At 41.6% G+C, this 16,973-nt stretch overlaps 1 protein-coding gene across 4 annotated transcripts in view; it reads right to left on the bottom strand.

Moving 5' to 3' along the window:
- Positions 1–16,973, bottom strand: part of LOC140464424 (lipopolysaccharide-induced tumor necrosis factor-alpha factor homolog) — a 33,560-nt gene that overhangs the window by 3,375 nt on the left and 13,212 nt on the right. For 3 of the 4 annotated variants that reach the window (XR_011954924.1, XM_072559459.1, XM_072559462.1), the window contains exons 2-3: positions 1,886–2,075; positions 1,091–1,241 (exon numbers count right to left, since the gene is read on the bottom strand). Coding sequence is in view for 3 of the 4 variants with exons in the window: in XM_072559459.1 (XP_072415560.1) it covers positions 1,091–1,241; positions 1,886–2,054 (320 nt within the window). In the remaining variant the exon portion in view is untranslated. Of the gene's footprint in view, positions 1–1,090; positions 1,242–1,885; positions 2,076–4,516; positions 4,736–16,973 lie in introns of those variants that run through there. The other variant, XM_072559461.1, reaches the window with a different exon arrangement.

The following is a 16,973-nucleotide window of genomic DNA, read 5'->3' as shown; positions in this document are numbered from 1 at the left end:
GAGGAGAGACCTTTCTCAGCATCAAAGCCTGCCATATACGTCTCACAAAACACAAGGTTATAGTCCAACAGGTTTAGTTGGCAGCACTAGCTTTCAGAGCACTGCTCCTTCATGAAGATAGTTGTGGAGTACACAATTGCAAGACAGAATTTATAGCAAAAAAGTTGAGAGATGTAACTGAAATTGTACATTGAAAAATACCATATTGTTGGAGTCATCTGTTAGAATGACCATGTTAGTTTCACTTCTTTCATATGTAAATCAATTTTTCCCCCCTCTAGTTAAACTGAAAGTGTAACTTGTTAAAAATAAAATGTTGTGGTTTACATAAGTGAAACTAACATGGTCATTCTAACAGGAGAGACTTAACAAACATGGTATTTCAGTGTAGAATTTCAGTTACATCTCACTAAGCTTTTGCTATAAAGTCAGTCTTACAATTGTGTACTCCACAACCACCTGAAGGAGCAGTGCTCTGAAAGCTAGTGCTTCCAAATAAACCTGTTGGACTATAACGGTGTTGTGATTTAACTGCATCCACCCCCAATCCAACACTGGCATCTCCAAATCATGTCATGTGTGGCATTAATGCTCCTTGAGAGATTTGCCAGAAACACTAGCCTTTGGTAATTTGATCGGAGTCGGCTGTATTCAAGGATTCTTTTTGAAAAAAAATGGACCCATGGCTACAGCTATTCACAGTTCTGACTATTTCCTTGACACTTCTTTCTATAAGAAGAGAGGGGAGAGGAATATTTACTTTATTTCCTGCTTGGTCAAGTTCATGGGCAGAAGTATTCATTTCCACCACCCACCCCCTACCTGGATTAGCACACCACTATCAATTCTGCAAGTGAGCCTAAGTCAGAACAATAGCCCATTTTCTACAGTGTTTACTGACCTATGATGGTGTTTGCCAGCTGACTGCTACTGTCAGTATCCACAGAAACAGCTTTGTATTCATTCAAAAAAAATCCTTTTCTCTATTAAAGAGGCTGATGAAGCAGACAAAATGTACATAACTGCTATACGTTTAGATTGGACTTTGCACAAGATTTTAGGGAAGAAAATTGTTATCTTGACAACCTACCCAACAAGGAAGAGACCTCCACAACTTAGCCATGTTAGTGCACCTGGTGAGTAGACAACACGGGTCACTATTGACTGGTTACAGGAGGAACAGATAGTCTGTGTTGGCTGGAAACCAAGTTGTCTGGGCTGCACATATACAGTCTGCACCACTAGGGAAAAAGATAAGCAAGAAAAGCAGCATATTAACATCTTATGGTGGATGCATTTCATAAGTTAACCATTATCAAATTTGACCAAAATGGCAAAAATCAACTAGAGAACAAAATGTTTTTGAGTGCTCATGAAACAAGTCCTTCCATAAAGGCGAAGTTGTGGTCTGCAACACATTGCAGCCACATCACTAAAACTGAAATACTGGCAACACCTCAAGCCAAGCTTAGCCTGCACAACCAAACAAATAAAGTGCATTTTTCACACATGGTCAAGCATTGCAAGTAGAGACAGATGAATAGAAAAACTGCCAACAGCAAGCTCGGAGATAAAAATGTAACACCCAGGAAGGGTTAAAGTGCAGGATCAAGACTTAACCATTTCTTGGAAAGTCAGCAGACACTATGCAAGTAGAAAAATGCCAATAAATCCAGAATGCTGACCATAGATCAGACACGTTTGATCACAAGAACACACCAGGTTACTCCATCCTTTTGGCACTAATTTCTTCAAGTGCTCACATGTTGTGCAGGCCACAACAACAAGGATGCTATACTTAAATTCTGCATTCATAAAGCTCATCTGTTAAGCATTCATCCATGTGATTTGGGGGGAAAAAAAAAAGAAATAACAGTAGACTTACCAACAGGAGCAGTTGCAGGATGTGGTGGATATGAAGCAGCTGGCATTCCAGGAGCTCCCATGGCAGGTCCAACTGGATAAGGTGGATTTACAGCAGCCCCTTGGTAACTTGGTGGTTGCATAACATCAGCATAGTTAGGGGGTGGTGCACCAGGACCTTTAGACTCCATGGGGGAGGAAATATGTATCACCTAAAAACAGTTCACAAGAATACCTCAACTCTTCCAAAGTTTAAATTGATAACACATCTTATCTAGATTGGACACAGGTTAAGATTTAAAAAGGTCATCCAGCTGATTAGAATGCATGAACAAATCTAGATGGCTGTTAAGTCTTTTGATTGGAGAGAATGGAGATGCAGGTTTCTATTAAGCTGTATGACCCTTTGATTTTTTTTTTAAAAACTTAATTCTGCATCAGATATGTATTCTCACTGCCTGAGGCAGCAGGGCTCTGAAAGCTTGCAGTTTCAAATAAACCTGTTGGACTATAGCCTGGTGTTGTGATTTTTGACTTTGTTCAGCTAAAATGCTGACGTGCCGGTGTTCAGCTGGGTAGACAAAGACCTTGGAGTATAGGCTCCTAGTCCCTCGAAAGTAGGGTCACAGGGAGATAGAATAGTGAAGGTGGTGTTTGGTATGATTAGATTAGATTCCCTACAGTGTGGAAACGCTTGACTTTGCTTGGTCAGTGCATTGGATAAAAGTGGGGAGAGCACATTTAAATTGTGTAGGACATTGGCTAGGCCACTTTTGGAATACGGCATTCAATTCTGGTCTCCCTGCAAGAGGAAAGATGTTGAAAGGGTTCAAAAAAAAAAAAAAAAACATTTACAAAGTTTCACAAGGATGTTATTAGGGTTGGAGGGTTTGAGCTATTGTCCCTGGAACAGAGGCTGAGGGGTGATTGTGTCGAGGTTCATATAAAAAAGGGGCTTGATTGGTGAATAGTCAAGGCCTTTCTCTGTGTTCTCCCTCCCCACCCCCCAAGTAAAAGGGATCCAGGGCATTGGTGAGAGCAAAGTTTTTTTTTTAAAATATAAAATGAGAACCTGCTGGGCGAGCTACCAAATTGGAGGCTGGTACGATACCTTTTTTTAAATGTTATCTGGATGGGTACATTAATAGGAAGGGCTGAGGGATATAGGCCAAATGGGACTGGATTTATGTAGGATATCTGGTCAGTGTGGACACATTCAACAAAAAAAAAAAAAGGGTGTTTCCATACTGTACAGCTAATGCCATGATTAAGTGACTGCTGAGGGAAGAAAGAAAACACCAAATGCAGTGACCCAGTCCATAAAGGCATCACTTTCAGATCATTCCATCTCAATATTTATCATTTACTGATCCAGAAGTGTATCCCATGTCTTTTATGAAAGTTTGCACAGGGACAGAACTCACCTTTGCAAAACAAACAGAAAACCTTTGGTTTTAAATTGAAGGCTTCTCCTTCAGCTTAAGAAAATTCATAGATATTTGCCTAACATTTGCATGTTATGAAACAGGCCTCCACGTTCACTCAGTTTACCCAAGTGGGTAAATGTCATCACTATGGCAGCAAACACACAAACAACCCTCACACTTACATGGTCTTGCTTGGACCAAAAACCGCAAGCAGATTTCCTCAGCTTTAATCAGATATGTCCCCAGTGCTGTGCAGCCATTTTTCCTCATTATCGATGCTTAAAGTTTAACAAGAGTGATGTCACCTCAGCTTAAAAAGTCCACAGAATGAGTGAGTGTTTTATTGCTTTTGAGAGAAGTATTTTGACTAATGGAGAGAAAACTAATTTTTTGGTTCAAATACAAATTTTGAAGGTGGTTTGAGGTATTTTCCCCACTGGGACTAGAGAACTCAAACCTAGGAGGTTGATAACAGAAACATACTTCCCTTCACAGGGAGATGCAAAACTGTAAGATGGTGCAAGATGCTTTAGCACAAAGTGCTACACAAGTTCAAGTTGAAATCTCAAAAAGCAAATACTCTCCCACTGACTTCAAAGGGTGGGAATAAAAAAGGATGGCAATTCCTTCAGAGATGTGGAAATGCCAGGCAACCCATTAAAAGCTCACTTATCAGTCTGAATGACATTAAGATGCACCCACTGCCATAACCACAAACTTTAACCACAAAAATTGGCATTGTGATGAACATAAAACTCACATTGCAACATGTGCATTAACATTCTACTCTCACTGGAAAGTAGAAAGCTGACAGGAGGTGGAGGAGGAAGTGTTGCCAATTGGCTTGGTGATTCTATGGCAGCTATTCAGCTTTTGCCTTGAGTTTGCTTTCGATGGTGCAGCCAGAGACCCTCTCCCACCCAACTTTCTGCCTTTTCAGATGAAGATTTGCCACATGCGCAGAGGCTCCAATGCAGCACAAACTATCAACCAGTGCCTGAAAGCTGCAGAACTTCAATTTTTTTTAAAAATCAGATGCTTGGTGTCTCACAGCAGCTGCCTCAAGACCACAGATACTTAAAGTACACTTTCCACTCCAGCAGATTACTGGAATGCCAGTCTGGAAAGGATTGCTAATGGCTCAGCCACCATCTCAATTCATGCCAGCATTTCTGCTGCTTTTCAGTCCAGTGTGCAGGGACAAGTAAACATGGAACAGTTCATACCAGTGCTCTCGATACGTAAACAGGCTGCAGATAGCCTTGCAAGGTAACCTCCAGTCACTCTCACAGTTAGGCAGGAGCCCTTCCTCACAGGCAACTGGCTGGGCCCTGAAGAGGTGTTACACCTGAAGTGTTGACTTCTCCACCTAATGCTGTGATCTTCTAGCCTCCTGCCTTGGCTACTTTAGATTCCAGCATCTGCAGTGGTCTCAGAAGCCAAAATCATCCACAGCAGGAGCCTAACAAAAACAAAAAGTTAAAAACATTGCTAAAAAGTGGTCAAAAAAAAAAGTAAGTGTCTCGTCCTATTCAATGTGACGAAGAACTCCCAACACCAGATTCCAGTGAATCAAAGCAGCGAGCTACTGTTCTGGGCAATTAAACAAAAGCAACCAATGTTGGTCCAGCTAACAAGACCTACAGCTCATGACTTTGGGTTGGGGGCAGGTTTAGAGGGGAAAAAAGGTTATTGATAATCTACAGCAGAAGCAAGAGGAAGATCACTACACAGAAACAATGAACCTGGATGGCTCATTGACAGCTTTAGGCTTCCTGAAACAATTGTTATTGTGCTCAGAGGGTGTAGCACATTCCAAGGCCAACATCTAAATACTGGAAGTTGTGTAGAACAGCACTTAGAGGGAAGACCTTCCACCTGCAAGATTGTAGACCTCATTGTGAATTTTTCCCAATGTTTAAAAAGGAGAGCCTGAAAATATTAAAGAAGAATGCATTGAAAATCCATGGAAAAACATCCCTGGGAATGGCCAGTCTTGACATGTTTCACTGTAAGGAGCAATCATTCTTCCCATCTATTTGGGTACTTGCCACCAACACTTCTGAAAATCTTGACTGCTACTGCTCAGCTGAAATTCCAGGGTCGAGGCAGCAAACTACTGAAATATCCAAGGAAAGCCTCTAACATTGCTCTTCATACCCCTTTCCCACCCACCAAAAAAAAAAGTCAAGAGGGACTGCTCTGCACCTAGAGCCACCAGGTGACTGGAAGCCATCCACTCTCACTGTCACACTCCACTCTAACCCTTTAGGCAGAGACACATAATGGAGCCCATACTCTGCTCAGAACCGAAATGAAGTGCCTGGCAATCCCCATGCTCCAAAACACTGCTTTGCCTGTGCGGTCCCCTCCACTTGGCAGTCAGACAAAAAAAAGGTCAAGTAGAAACAGACATGCCACTGTGCTGCTGTATCAGAAAACAGGCTGCATGGCATAATGCAACAGGTAGTTATAACATCAACAAGCTTAGGCTGAAAGTGTGTTGCTGGAAAAGCACAGGTCAGGCAGCATCCAAGGAACATCAATTCTCCTGCTCCTTGGACGCTGCCTGACCTGCTGTGCTTTTCCAGCACATTTTCAGCTCTGATCTCCAGCATCTGCAGTCCTCACTTTTTCCATTAACAAGATGGAGTTTCAAATGCCTTGTCTCTAGTTTTTTTTTGGGGGGGGGGCAGCAATGACAGGTCAAAGGGCAAGACAGAGCACCCATTTTGTAGCTAAGCCATCTTTTTGAAGGCCTCCCATTGTTTCACTATTGTCCAAACTACTACATTTTTGTATGACTGAGTGAAATCAAAAAAAAAAGGATAGAGCAAAGTAATTCCTGTTTGACTTGGCCATCACCCCACTTCCCCCAATTCAAAAAAGCTCATTCTCATTTGTCTCTGCATGTTAAAATATTAGGAAAGCCAAGTTAAACAAATTAAAGGGCGTCAAGTCAGCTGAAATATCACATCTGTTTTAATAAGAAGTTCCTGGTAATGACAACTGCATAGGACACAATCATGTGAACGTGGGAAGAATTCAGCCACAAGTCATGAAACTTCATTTTCTGCTGAATGAGTGACTGCTCAGGTTGGAAGGATATTTGGGCATTTCCCCACCACCCCCATAGTGGCCAGATGGCCATTGTGGGGATTATTGTACCCCAACTTTGGGGTGGCAAGGCAAAGCAGCGTGGTTGAAGAGATGGCAAGACAAATCCTGAAAACAGCCTTTTAAGCAACTTTAATGGTAACGCCAAACACTGGATAGCCATGGTTAGCACTGCTGTCTCAGCACCAGGGACTCATTGGGCTCCACCCCAGGATACTCCATACATTCTGTTTGCTACCCCTCTGGCTTCCTCCCTCAGTCCAAAGATGTAGGGGTTAGCTGGATTGGCGATGATAAATTTGGGTTATTGGACAAGGGGTCTGCATTAGATGCTCTGAGCATCAGTACAGAGTGACCTTTCTGCACTGTTGCTATACGGATTGTAATCTGATAGCTCAGGGTCAGACCTAGGCAGGGATAAATCATATTGCCATTGTAGTCTGGCCTGGTGCAGATTCCTACCTCTTTAGCATTAACTTCCCAGCCAGTGGCACTGGCATGCAGTGCCATGGTAATTCAACATTACTCCAGAGCACTATGACCTTTACTCAATAGTAAAAAAGGCTCAAATGGAGTGGAGCATTAGAACCCAAAAAGAGAACTTCAATGACATTCCAAAAATAAAACACCACACTAGAAATATTAACATTAGTAAACAATGTCACCCAGCTCAACATAGTTATTATTTAGACTCGTTAATGTGGTGGGCAAGTTGGAGGAGAGAATCCTGAGGGACAGGATTTACATAAGGCAAGAATTGATTAGGGATAGTCAGAATGGCTTTGTGCATGGGAAATATGAACTTGGGGATTTTTAAAAATAAAGTTAAAAAAGATTAACGAGGGCAGAGTGGTAGACATGACCTATTTAGACTTTAAGGCATTTGACAATTTTCCTCCAAGGAGACTGGTTAGCAAGATTAGATCACATTGAGTAGTGAGAACTAGCCATTTGGATACAGAATGAGCTGAAAAAAAAAGGTAGAGGGTGTGGAGGAGGGTTGGTTTTTCAGACTGGAGGCCTGTGAGCTGTGTGCATCAGTGCTAGATCCACTACTTTGTCATTTCTCCAAATGATTCAGATGTGAGCATAAGAGGTACAGTAAGTTTTGTAGATGACACCAAAATTGGAGGTGTAGTGGACAGCAAAGAGGGTTACCTCAGATTACAACAGGATCTGGACCAGATGGGCCAATGGGCTGAGAAGTGGCAGATGGAGTTTAATTCAGATAAATGAGAGGTGCTGCATTTTGGGAAAGCAAATCTTAGCAGGACTTCTACACCTTAATGGTAAGGTCCTAGGGAGTGTTGCTGAACAAAGAGACCTTGGAGTGCAGGTTCATAGCTCCTTGAAAGTGGAGTCGCAGGTAGATAGGATAGTGAAGGCAGCATTAGGTATGCTTTCTTTTATTAGTCAGAGCATTATGTACAGGAGTTGGAAGGTCATGTTATAGCTGTACAGGGCATTATTTAGGCCAGTTTTGGAAAATTATGTGCAATTCTGGTCTCCCTATCAGAAGGATGTTGTGAAACTTGAAATGAGGTTCAGAAAGGATTTACAAGGATTACAAGATTTGAGCTGTAGGAGAGGCTGAATAGGCTGGGGCTGTTTTCCTAGAAATTCAGAGGCTGAGGGGTGACATTAGAGGCTTATAAAATTGTTAGGGGCTTGAATAGGATTAAAAAAACACACACACCATCTTTTCCCTAGGCTGGTGAGTCCAGAACTAGAGAGCATAAAGTTAAAATCACAACACTAGGTTTAGTCCAACAGGTTTATTTGGAAGCACTAGCTTTCCGAGCACTACTCCATCAGGTAACTGTGGAGCAAGACCATAAGACACAGAATTTATAGCAGAAGATGATGACAATGTCATGTAACTGAAATAATATATTGAACAAACCTAGACTGCTGTTAAATCTAACGTCTTTTTAAAAAAGTTGGAGGTTTTGGTTCATTAATGTAAATCCTAGAACTCCTTTCCAGTCAGAGAGATAAGGTTTTCACCATCTGCAGTGTGCGCACCTCTCCCTCAAAAATTCCTTAGGAGGAAGTCTCATGATCCTGCTCCACAGCTACTTGAAGGAACAGTACTGAAAACCAGTGCTTCCAAATAAACCTATTTGACTATAACCTGGCATAGAGAGATTTTTGAAAACTTCATCCACCCCAGTCCAAACACTGGCTCCTCCATGTTATAGAGAGGTTAACAAAAGGTGAGAAGGGAAATTATTTGAAAAAAAAAGGGACTCAAGGAGTCAACTTTTTCCATGCAGAGGGTGGTACCTGTATGGAATGAGCTGCCAGGGGAAGTGGAGGCTGGTATAATTACAGCATTTAAAAAAGGCATCTGGATGGGTATATGAATAGGAAAGATTTGAGGGGGATATGGGCCAAGTGCTGATAAGTGGGACTAGATTAATTTAAGATATCTGATCAGCATGAAGAGGTTGGACAAAAAAAGGGTCTGTTTCAGTGGTGTACATCTTTCTGGTCTGTGTGGATTTCCTCTGGGTGCCCTGGTTTCCTCCCACAATTCAAGCTGTGCAGGTTAGGTGAATTGGCAATGCTAAATTGCCTGAATGTTCAGGGATTTTGGGTTAGGTGCATTATTCAGGGCTAAGTATATGGGGGAATGGGCTTGGGTGGAATATTCAGAGGGTTGGTGTGGACTTGTTGGACCAAAGGGCCCGCTTCCACACACTAGAGATTCTAAGATAAGATTTTTAGACTATTAGCCTTCCACACAAATGTACAAATATAGTAGGTTGTGTACACAGGACTATAACCATCTCTTAAGTGCCAGCATCAAAGAGCGACAGGTGTCCAGCACAGGAAAAAAAAAAGACCTTTCAATCCAACTTGTCTGCACTGACTAGACATCCCAATCTGGCCTAGTCCCATATCCCCATAAGCCTTCCTATTCATACAAGCATCTGATCACAGCCCCCAAACCTTCAGGAAAATATACAATGGAGTGACCAGACATAACCCCAGTCAGCACTTACGTGCTGGGGAAGTGGGAAATGGAAAGGATGTGGAATACTTGATGTTTAACCTAAAGATGGAACCAAGTAGAAGCCCCCTCCGCCCACCCCCAGAAAACTTTGCTTCCCATACCATTATTAAGACACCACTTCAAAAAAAATCTTCAAAGAAAAAAGTTAGAGACATAGTATGCAAATTGCCTACAAGAATGGCCATAGCGGTTGTTAAGAACACCACCTCGATGGGAGTGGAGGATTTGAGATAGTCTAAAAAGGCCATAAACAGTCACCAAGTCAGGAATATTGCAGCAGGTCATGTTTACATATCTAGTTCCTTCAATACATACAATCCATTAGAGTGTACAAGTAAGAGTTTGCCAGGCATCTACTTACTATTTTCCTTTAAACCAGATATTGGACAATAAATAAGTTAAGAGTATCTGATGAAGTGTACAAGATACAAGTTTTAAAAACCTGAAGAATCCTATTTATAATCTTGTTACAATGATTTAGTGGTGAGTTGAGCACATAGGCAATTTCACTAGTACTAGAGCATTTAAACATGACACTTGTTTACAGCTTCTGTAACATTGTGAAGCATTGATACTGACCTGCAGAATTCATAGGATTGACAATTTTAAGAGGGAAACAGGAAACAGCTATATCCTATAGACAGCCCACTCCCATTTTGAAATCACCTTGAGGAAGTGAAACCATGCATCTTTTTTGTAATAGCTTGCTACAAGTTCAGATTTATACTGCTAGACTAATTTAAATTTAAAAAGCACAAAGTCAATAAATAATTTAAAAAATAGACGAGTGCCACAACACAATGGAGGGCATTCTACCACTATGCTGAAACAAGTTAAAATCATGACACCAGGTTAGAGTCCAACAGGTTTATTTGGAAGTGTACCTTGCAGAGCCTACTTCTGAAGGAGCAGCACTCAAAAGCTAGTACTTCCAAATAAACCAGGTTATAGTCCAGCAGGTTTTGGGATTCTTCAAGAAAGCTTTGCCCAACCCAGTCCAACACCAGCCCCTGTCATGTGCTTAACAAGACAGACTAAAACTAGCAACTCAATTTAGGGAATTCACTGGATGATCAGCATATTTGTACTCCAGCACAATCCAAAATCCACCATCAAGCGGAGGGGGTGGATTTAAAAAAAAACAACTGATTCAGTTAGTTAATGTGCAGGAAAGCCTGCCACAAGCAGCACCAGGCATGCCTTAAAAACAAGTTTTAACCCAGTGAAGCTACAAAACAGGACTACTTTCATGCCATAAGCATGAACAGTAAACAGAGCCAAGTGATTCCACAGCCAACCAAAATCAGATCCAAGCTCTGCAGTCATGCCACATCCAACCACAGAGGGTCAATTAAGAACTCACTGCAGACAAGGGTACACAATTTCAACATTTAAAAAGTGGGACTAGATTATATTGGACTGAAGGGCTGGTTTCTGTGCTACACATCCGACTGACTGCACAAATAGCTCATTCATGATCAAAGAGTCCAATGACTCAACGACAAAGGCGGAATTAATTGCAGTCTTCAGGTAGAAGTGCTTAGATGATCCATCACAACCTCCTCCAGGGATCCCCAGATATCAGTCTTCAACCAGTTCACTGGAATTGAAATGGCTGCAGGCACAAATACCACAGATCACAGCATCCCCCAAAATAGTGGCAACAATACAGAAGATTTGCACTCTAGCACACAGCTAAAACATTTCATTACAGCTACTGAGGTATCTCAGCAATTGAGCATTGCCCAACTACATACAGGGCACAGATGACAAATCCAACTGGACCAGTTACCATAACCATATTTGCTGGAAATCTAAAAAAAGTGTTTGGCAATTTCTCCAGACCACTCGTTTAAAAAATTTGAACCTGGTGGTAACATACAGGGGTACCCTAGGAATCTTATCTAGATAGGCTACTGGTCCAAGGAATTCTATCAGCACTCCTGTCTTTGACATTGCAGAAAAGCAAGCCTGTGTGCACCAAAATGTTAATAAAACATCCTTAGCAGGGAGAAAAAAAAAGTATTTAAAACTGGTGTCTTGTGACTTAGAGGCGTGAAATGCAAAGCCAGTTTGTTCTTCAAAAAGTTAGCAATACGAAGGCATCTGCTCCCTTGGTGATCAGGCCAGTTAACAAACTTCATCTGTTGCAAGAGCTGCCTGAAACTTAGAAAGTACTAAGCAAAGGAAGAAACTAAGTTGAGATAAGTCAATGTTGTTGCATTTTTTTGGCAAAGAAGTAGTTTTCATCCAAAGTGAAATTTTAAAAGAGTTCAAATGTTCACATCATATTACTCAAAACCTTCCATGCCTCAATTTTAAAGCTTCATCAGACAAGAGAGAGGAGATACTAAGTAGAACGGCCATTGTCCTCCTAGTCTAACTGAAGTCTACCCAGGACAGAGCTCCCACTCTACATTGATTAGAAAAAACCCAAAATCTTCCTAGCAAAGTCAGTATGTTTGATGTGTTGATTTTAAACCTCTTCTTGCAAAAGTAACAGGAAACAGCTAGTCTGTGGTTCTTAAACTTAGTACAAGATCTATTTTGAGTGGAGTGGTTAAACTAATGACTTTGTCAGGGTGTCCAGGGGTCCTGACTATAGAAAGGCTGACTACAGGGGAGGCCATTTTGGATTTGGTGCTTGGCAATTAACCAGGCCAGGTGTCAGATCGGAGTGCGTTTTGGCGATTGCGATCAAAACTCCATGACCTTTACTACAAGTAAAAAAAAAAGGGAGAAAAGGGGAATTATAAAAGCTATTACACAGGAACTGGGGCACCTAAATGGAGAACAGACATTATCAGGGAAATGCAGAGATTGCTTTGGAAGCATTTGCTGATAGTAAGACAAGCCTGTCTAGCACGGAGGCAAGAAAGGGATGATAGGTTGAAAGAACCTTGGGTGACAAGGGATGTGGACCATCTAGTCAAGAGGAAGCAGCAAGCTTAAGGTTGAGGTGGCAAGGATCAGACAGGGCTTTAGAGAGAGTTACAAAGGTAACCAAGACAGAGCTACAAGGGGACATCAAGCCTTAGCAGGAAGGATGAGGAAAACCCGGAGGCATTCCACACTGGAGGAACAAGAGAATGGCAGAGCCATCCAGGGATAGGAAGGAACTTGCACCTGGCGTCAGAGGAAGTAGGGAGGTCCTTCAATTAATACTTGGTTTCAATAGTTCACTAAATAGACTTTGATGTTTGAGGACAGTGTGAAAACAGACTGATATGCTAGAACAGGTTGATTCTCGGAAAGATGCGCTGAAAATTGACAAACATAAAGGATAAGTCCCTTGGGCTAGCTGGGAGATACCCTAGATTACTACAGGAAGGAGGAAGAGATTGCTGCACCTTTGGCAATTGATCTTTGCATCCTGTCTTCTGGAGTAGTACCAGAAGATGGAGGGTAGCAATTGTTAATCCATTATTCAACAACAAGGAAGAGGTGGTCAGGCAGCGGTCTTACATCTATAGTGGGCAAAAAGCTGTTGGAGGATTCCAAGTTAAGATTGGATTACTGACAAGCCATAGTTTGATAAGAAGTCAGCACAGCTTTGAGGGGAGGCAGGTCACACCACACAAACTTTACTGAAATCTTGAGGATGTGATAAAACTTGAAGGTGGTTGAGCAGTGGATGTGGTGTATGGGGATTTTAGCAAGGCATTTGTAAGGTTCCCCACATTAGGTTCATTTAGAAAGTAAGGAAACCTGCTGTCTGGATACAGAATTGGCCAGGCAGAAGTAGAGTACTGCAGAAGTTGGAGATTAAAGATTAGTGATGCTGGAAAAGCACAACAGATCAGGAAGCATCCAAGGAGCAGAAAAAGTGACTTTTGGGCAAGAGCCCTTCATCAGGGGGAAAAAAAAAAAAAAGGGCTTTTGCCTAATACATTACCTTTCCTGGTCCTCAGATGCTGCCTGACCTGCTGTGCTTTGAGCACTGCTTTATATAGAATTGGCTAGCTGATAGAAGAGAGGGTGGTGGTAGTAGATGGAAAATATTCAGCCTGGAGCTCGGTGACAGTGGTGTTCCACAGGGATTGGTTCTGGCACCTTTGCTCTTTAATGATTTAAGTTACTTGGATGAAGTGAAAGGGTGCATTAGTAAGTTTGCCTACGACATGAATGTTGGGGAGTTGTGGATAATGTGGAGGGCCGCTGTAGGTTGCGCTAAGACATTGCCAGGACACAGAACTGGGTTGAGAAGTGCCGGATGGAGTTCAACCTGGAAAAGTATGAAGTCATTCATTTTGGAAGGTCAAATTGGACTGCATGTTACAGGAGTAAAGGTAGGATTCTTGGCAATAGTATGGAGGAACAGAGGCATCTTTGAATCCATATCCAAAAGATTCCCCCAAAAGTTGCCACCCACATTGATAGAGTTAAGGTGACATATGGTGCATTGGCTTTTGCTAGCAAGGGATTGAGTTTAAGAGCTACAAGGTATGCTGCAACTCCAGAGCCATTGCGAGATCACACTTTAAATATTGTTTGGTTCTCCCATGGCATCAATGTGGATTTCACTAGTTTCCTCATTGCCCCTCCCCCACCTGCCAGCTCAGCACCATCCTCATGGCTGTCCTATCTCCCTTCCCACCTATCCACTCCACCCTTCCCTCTCAACTATCTTCCATCCCCACCCCCCATTCACTTATTGTTCACTTTGCTACTTTCTCCTGTTGTGCTTTTCCAGCATCTGCAGTCCTCAAATTTTGCCTAGTTGATTTTAACAATTGGTATCAGCCCAGATAGTGTTAAAGGTGTTAGCCCTGTTTTCTGTTGTTGGTCTGTGCCATAATGTTTAGATTTTTTTTTTAAGATTACAAACAATGGATTCATGCAGTTTATGCAATGCTGCAAGTACAAATTCACCACATGGTGTACTTTACTCAAACTGCATGCAAGACTCTTAACTCTTAAGATTAGAGACAGTCCAAACATTATGGCACAGACAACAGCACGGGGCGGGGAGGGGGGCGGCTAACACCACCACATTATCTGGACTGACACCAATTGTTAAAGTTAACCTGAGAATGTAACTTTTTTTTTAAAAAGTTTGATTTACATATTGAAGTAGTGCAACTAACATGGTCATTCTAACACACGAGAGCCTGAAACAAATCAAGGTATTTTTCAATTTATAAATTTCAGTTACATTACACTATAAAAACCTTTTGCTATAAAATTGGTGTCTTACAATAGTGTACTCCACAACCACCTGTGGAAGGAACATCGCTCTAAAAGTGAGTGCTTCCAATTAAATCTTTTTGGACTATAACCTGCTAGTGAGATCTTTAACTGTTGAAATACTCCTGACTAAAAAGGAGTAGTGTTGTCTTGCCATAAGTAATTTCACCCAAGATTAGCAACTTCAGTACTAGAACAAGAGCTACAAATCTCAATTCCAAAAAAAAAGATCTAACTTGCATAAACCAACTTCAAGTCTTTGTGTCATTCAAGTGACTCCAGAACCATTTATCCATCAGGATCATATTTGACATGACCATTAGCAGTAGACTATTCAGTCCATCAAGTCTGCTCCACTATACAAATATGGACTGGAGTTGACTTCTTGTCTTATCCCAATTATCCTCAAAATTACTGAAGAACAACTTCCCTCAGCCTTTGAATATATTCAATGACCCCCAAACCCCCTAAGTAGACAAATTCCACAGGAAGGGGAGGAAGCGACAACGACTTAGCTGCCCTCTGGGGTTGGCAATAAATACTAGCAGTACTTTACTGCATGATTAATAAAGTATGCCTCTGGTCACTGATACTTCCACGAGAGAAAAACCTCTGCATCTACCCTGTCAGGATTCTTGTACAGACCCTCATACCCAACCTCAAATCAAGTTCTAAGTTGATCTGGGTATGAAATGCCTCCAAAGCCATTAGATTCACTTATGCTTTTGTACTATCTAATAACACTCCCTATTGTTAAAAAATACTCCATTTCTTTTGGAATGAAGCCCAACATTGTATTGCCTTCCCAATACCCTGAACTTGGATGCTAGCTTGGAGAGGTGCACACTGATTCTTCAATCCCTATGCCGTAGCTTTCTCCATTAAAATATTCACCTATTCTTCCCACCAAAAGGAGGTGCAAACCATCTGCCCAGTTCTTGCCCATGCAACTGGTCTAAATCCATCTGCAGAGTCCTCACAAACTTGTCTAACTCTTTGGGATCATTAGTAAATTTGGCAACAATGTTCATTTTCCCTCATGATGTCATTATTATATTGTAATGACTTGTGGCCCCAGCACAAATTCCTGTGGCATACCATTAGTCACAGATTGCCATCCAAAAAAAAAAGCCCTTTATCACATTAGCCAAAAAACTCTTTCCACATGCTATCCCCCAACACCATGGGTAGTCAAGTAGCCTTATATGCAGTACCTTAAGCCCTTCTGGAAGTGCAAACATATTCCATCACATCTACCAATTCTCTTTTGTTTAAAGTATTGAGCAGGATAGACAAGTGTCTACATGATTTCCCTTTATCAAACCATGCTGATTCTGCTCAATTCAAATTGTGCATTTTAATTACTGTTCATGTATTCTTTAGAATACAAGTTTCCCAATAGATGACCTTTCTCCTTCCCAGCTTAAAAATGTATTACATTGGCAGATCTCCTAATCCTCTGGCACATTGCCCAAATTCAAGGATACTTGAAAAAAAAATTACTGATACATACCCATAACCTCCAGCTATTTTCTTCAAATATTCAGATGCAACCCACCAGATTTCAAGCTTTAGGCTATTAGTAACAATACTTGCCTTTATTTCTATTGTCCTTTCAGGCCCTTTAAAGTTATTTTGGAATGCTGTTAGCATTGACCATGAAAACTATAGGATATTTATTCAACATTGCCTTTTTTCCCCCTTCCTATTACTACTTTCCCAGTCATTTTCCAAAAAGAAAAACATTTACTTTGGCCACTTTGTTTACAGGTTAGAAGCAACTCATGAACATCCCCTGGATTCCCATGGCCCTCCCGGCCCCACAAGCAAGAATACTGAATGTGCCTTTGCAAAGGAAGTGTGGAGGAAGAGTGGTTGGAGGTTTATCTTGAGCAGCACTATATTCTAAATCTGCTCCCCCAGATGTAGAGAGACAAACAAACGCCTGGGGAGGTGCAACTCAGCAAAAGGCTCTTTGGAAGACCAAGTTTCGGTCAGACCAATACAAGGAGTTGACCCTGACCGACTGTTGGGGACTGGCACAATCCAAGGTCCAGGACTACATGCTGAGGGATGCAATAAAACTTGGGGGCAGCTACCACCAAAGCAGAGTGAGGAAAGACCACCATCTAAGGTCTTTCTGTCAAAGTTAAAAACAGGGGGTCTGTTCAGTTATTGGATCCTCCTGGCTCCTCAAATGCATCCAATTATAATCTTTTACAAGTAAGAGATGCCTTCCAGGTTGTTGCCTGGATAGAGTCACACAATGTTCATTTCTTCATGTGACTATACAGAACTGATCACTAAAGCAGTTATGAAAAGTATATTTTGAAAAAAAGTGGTGGATGGCAAGCCAATAT

This window comes from Chiloscyllium punctatum, chromosome 40 (assembly GCF_047496795.1).
Source record: "Chiloscyllium punctatum isolate Juve2018m chromosome 40, sChiPun1.3, whole genome shotgun sequence".
Lineage (NCBI taxonomy): Eukaryota > Metazoa > Chordata > Chondrichthyes > Orectolobiformes > Hemiscylliidae > Chiloscyllium > Chiloscyllium punctatum.
Note: the sequence above shows the minus strand (reverse complement) of the source record. Positions and strands in the feature narration are given on the sequence as shown.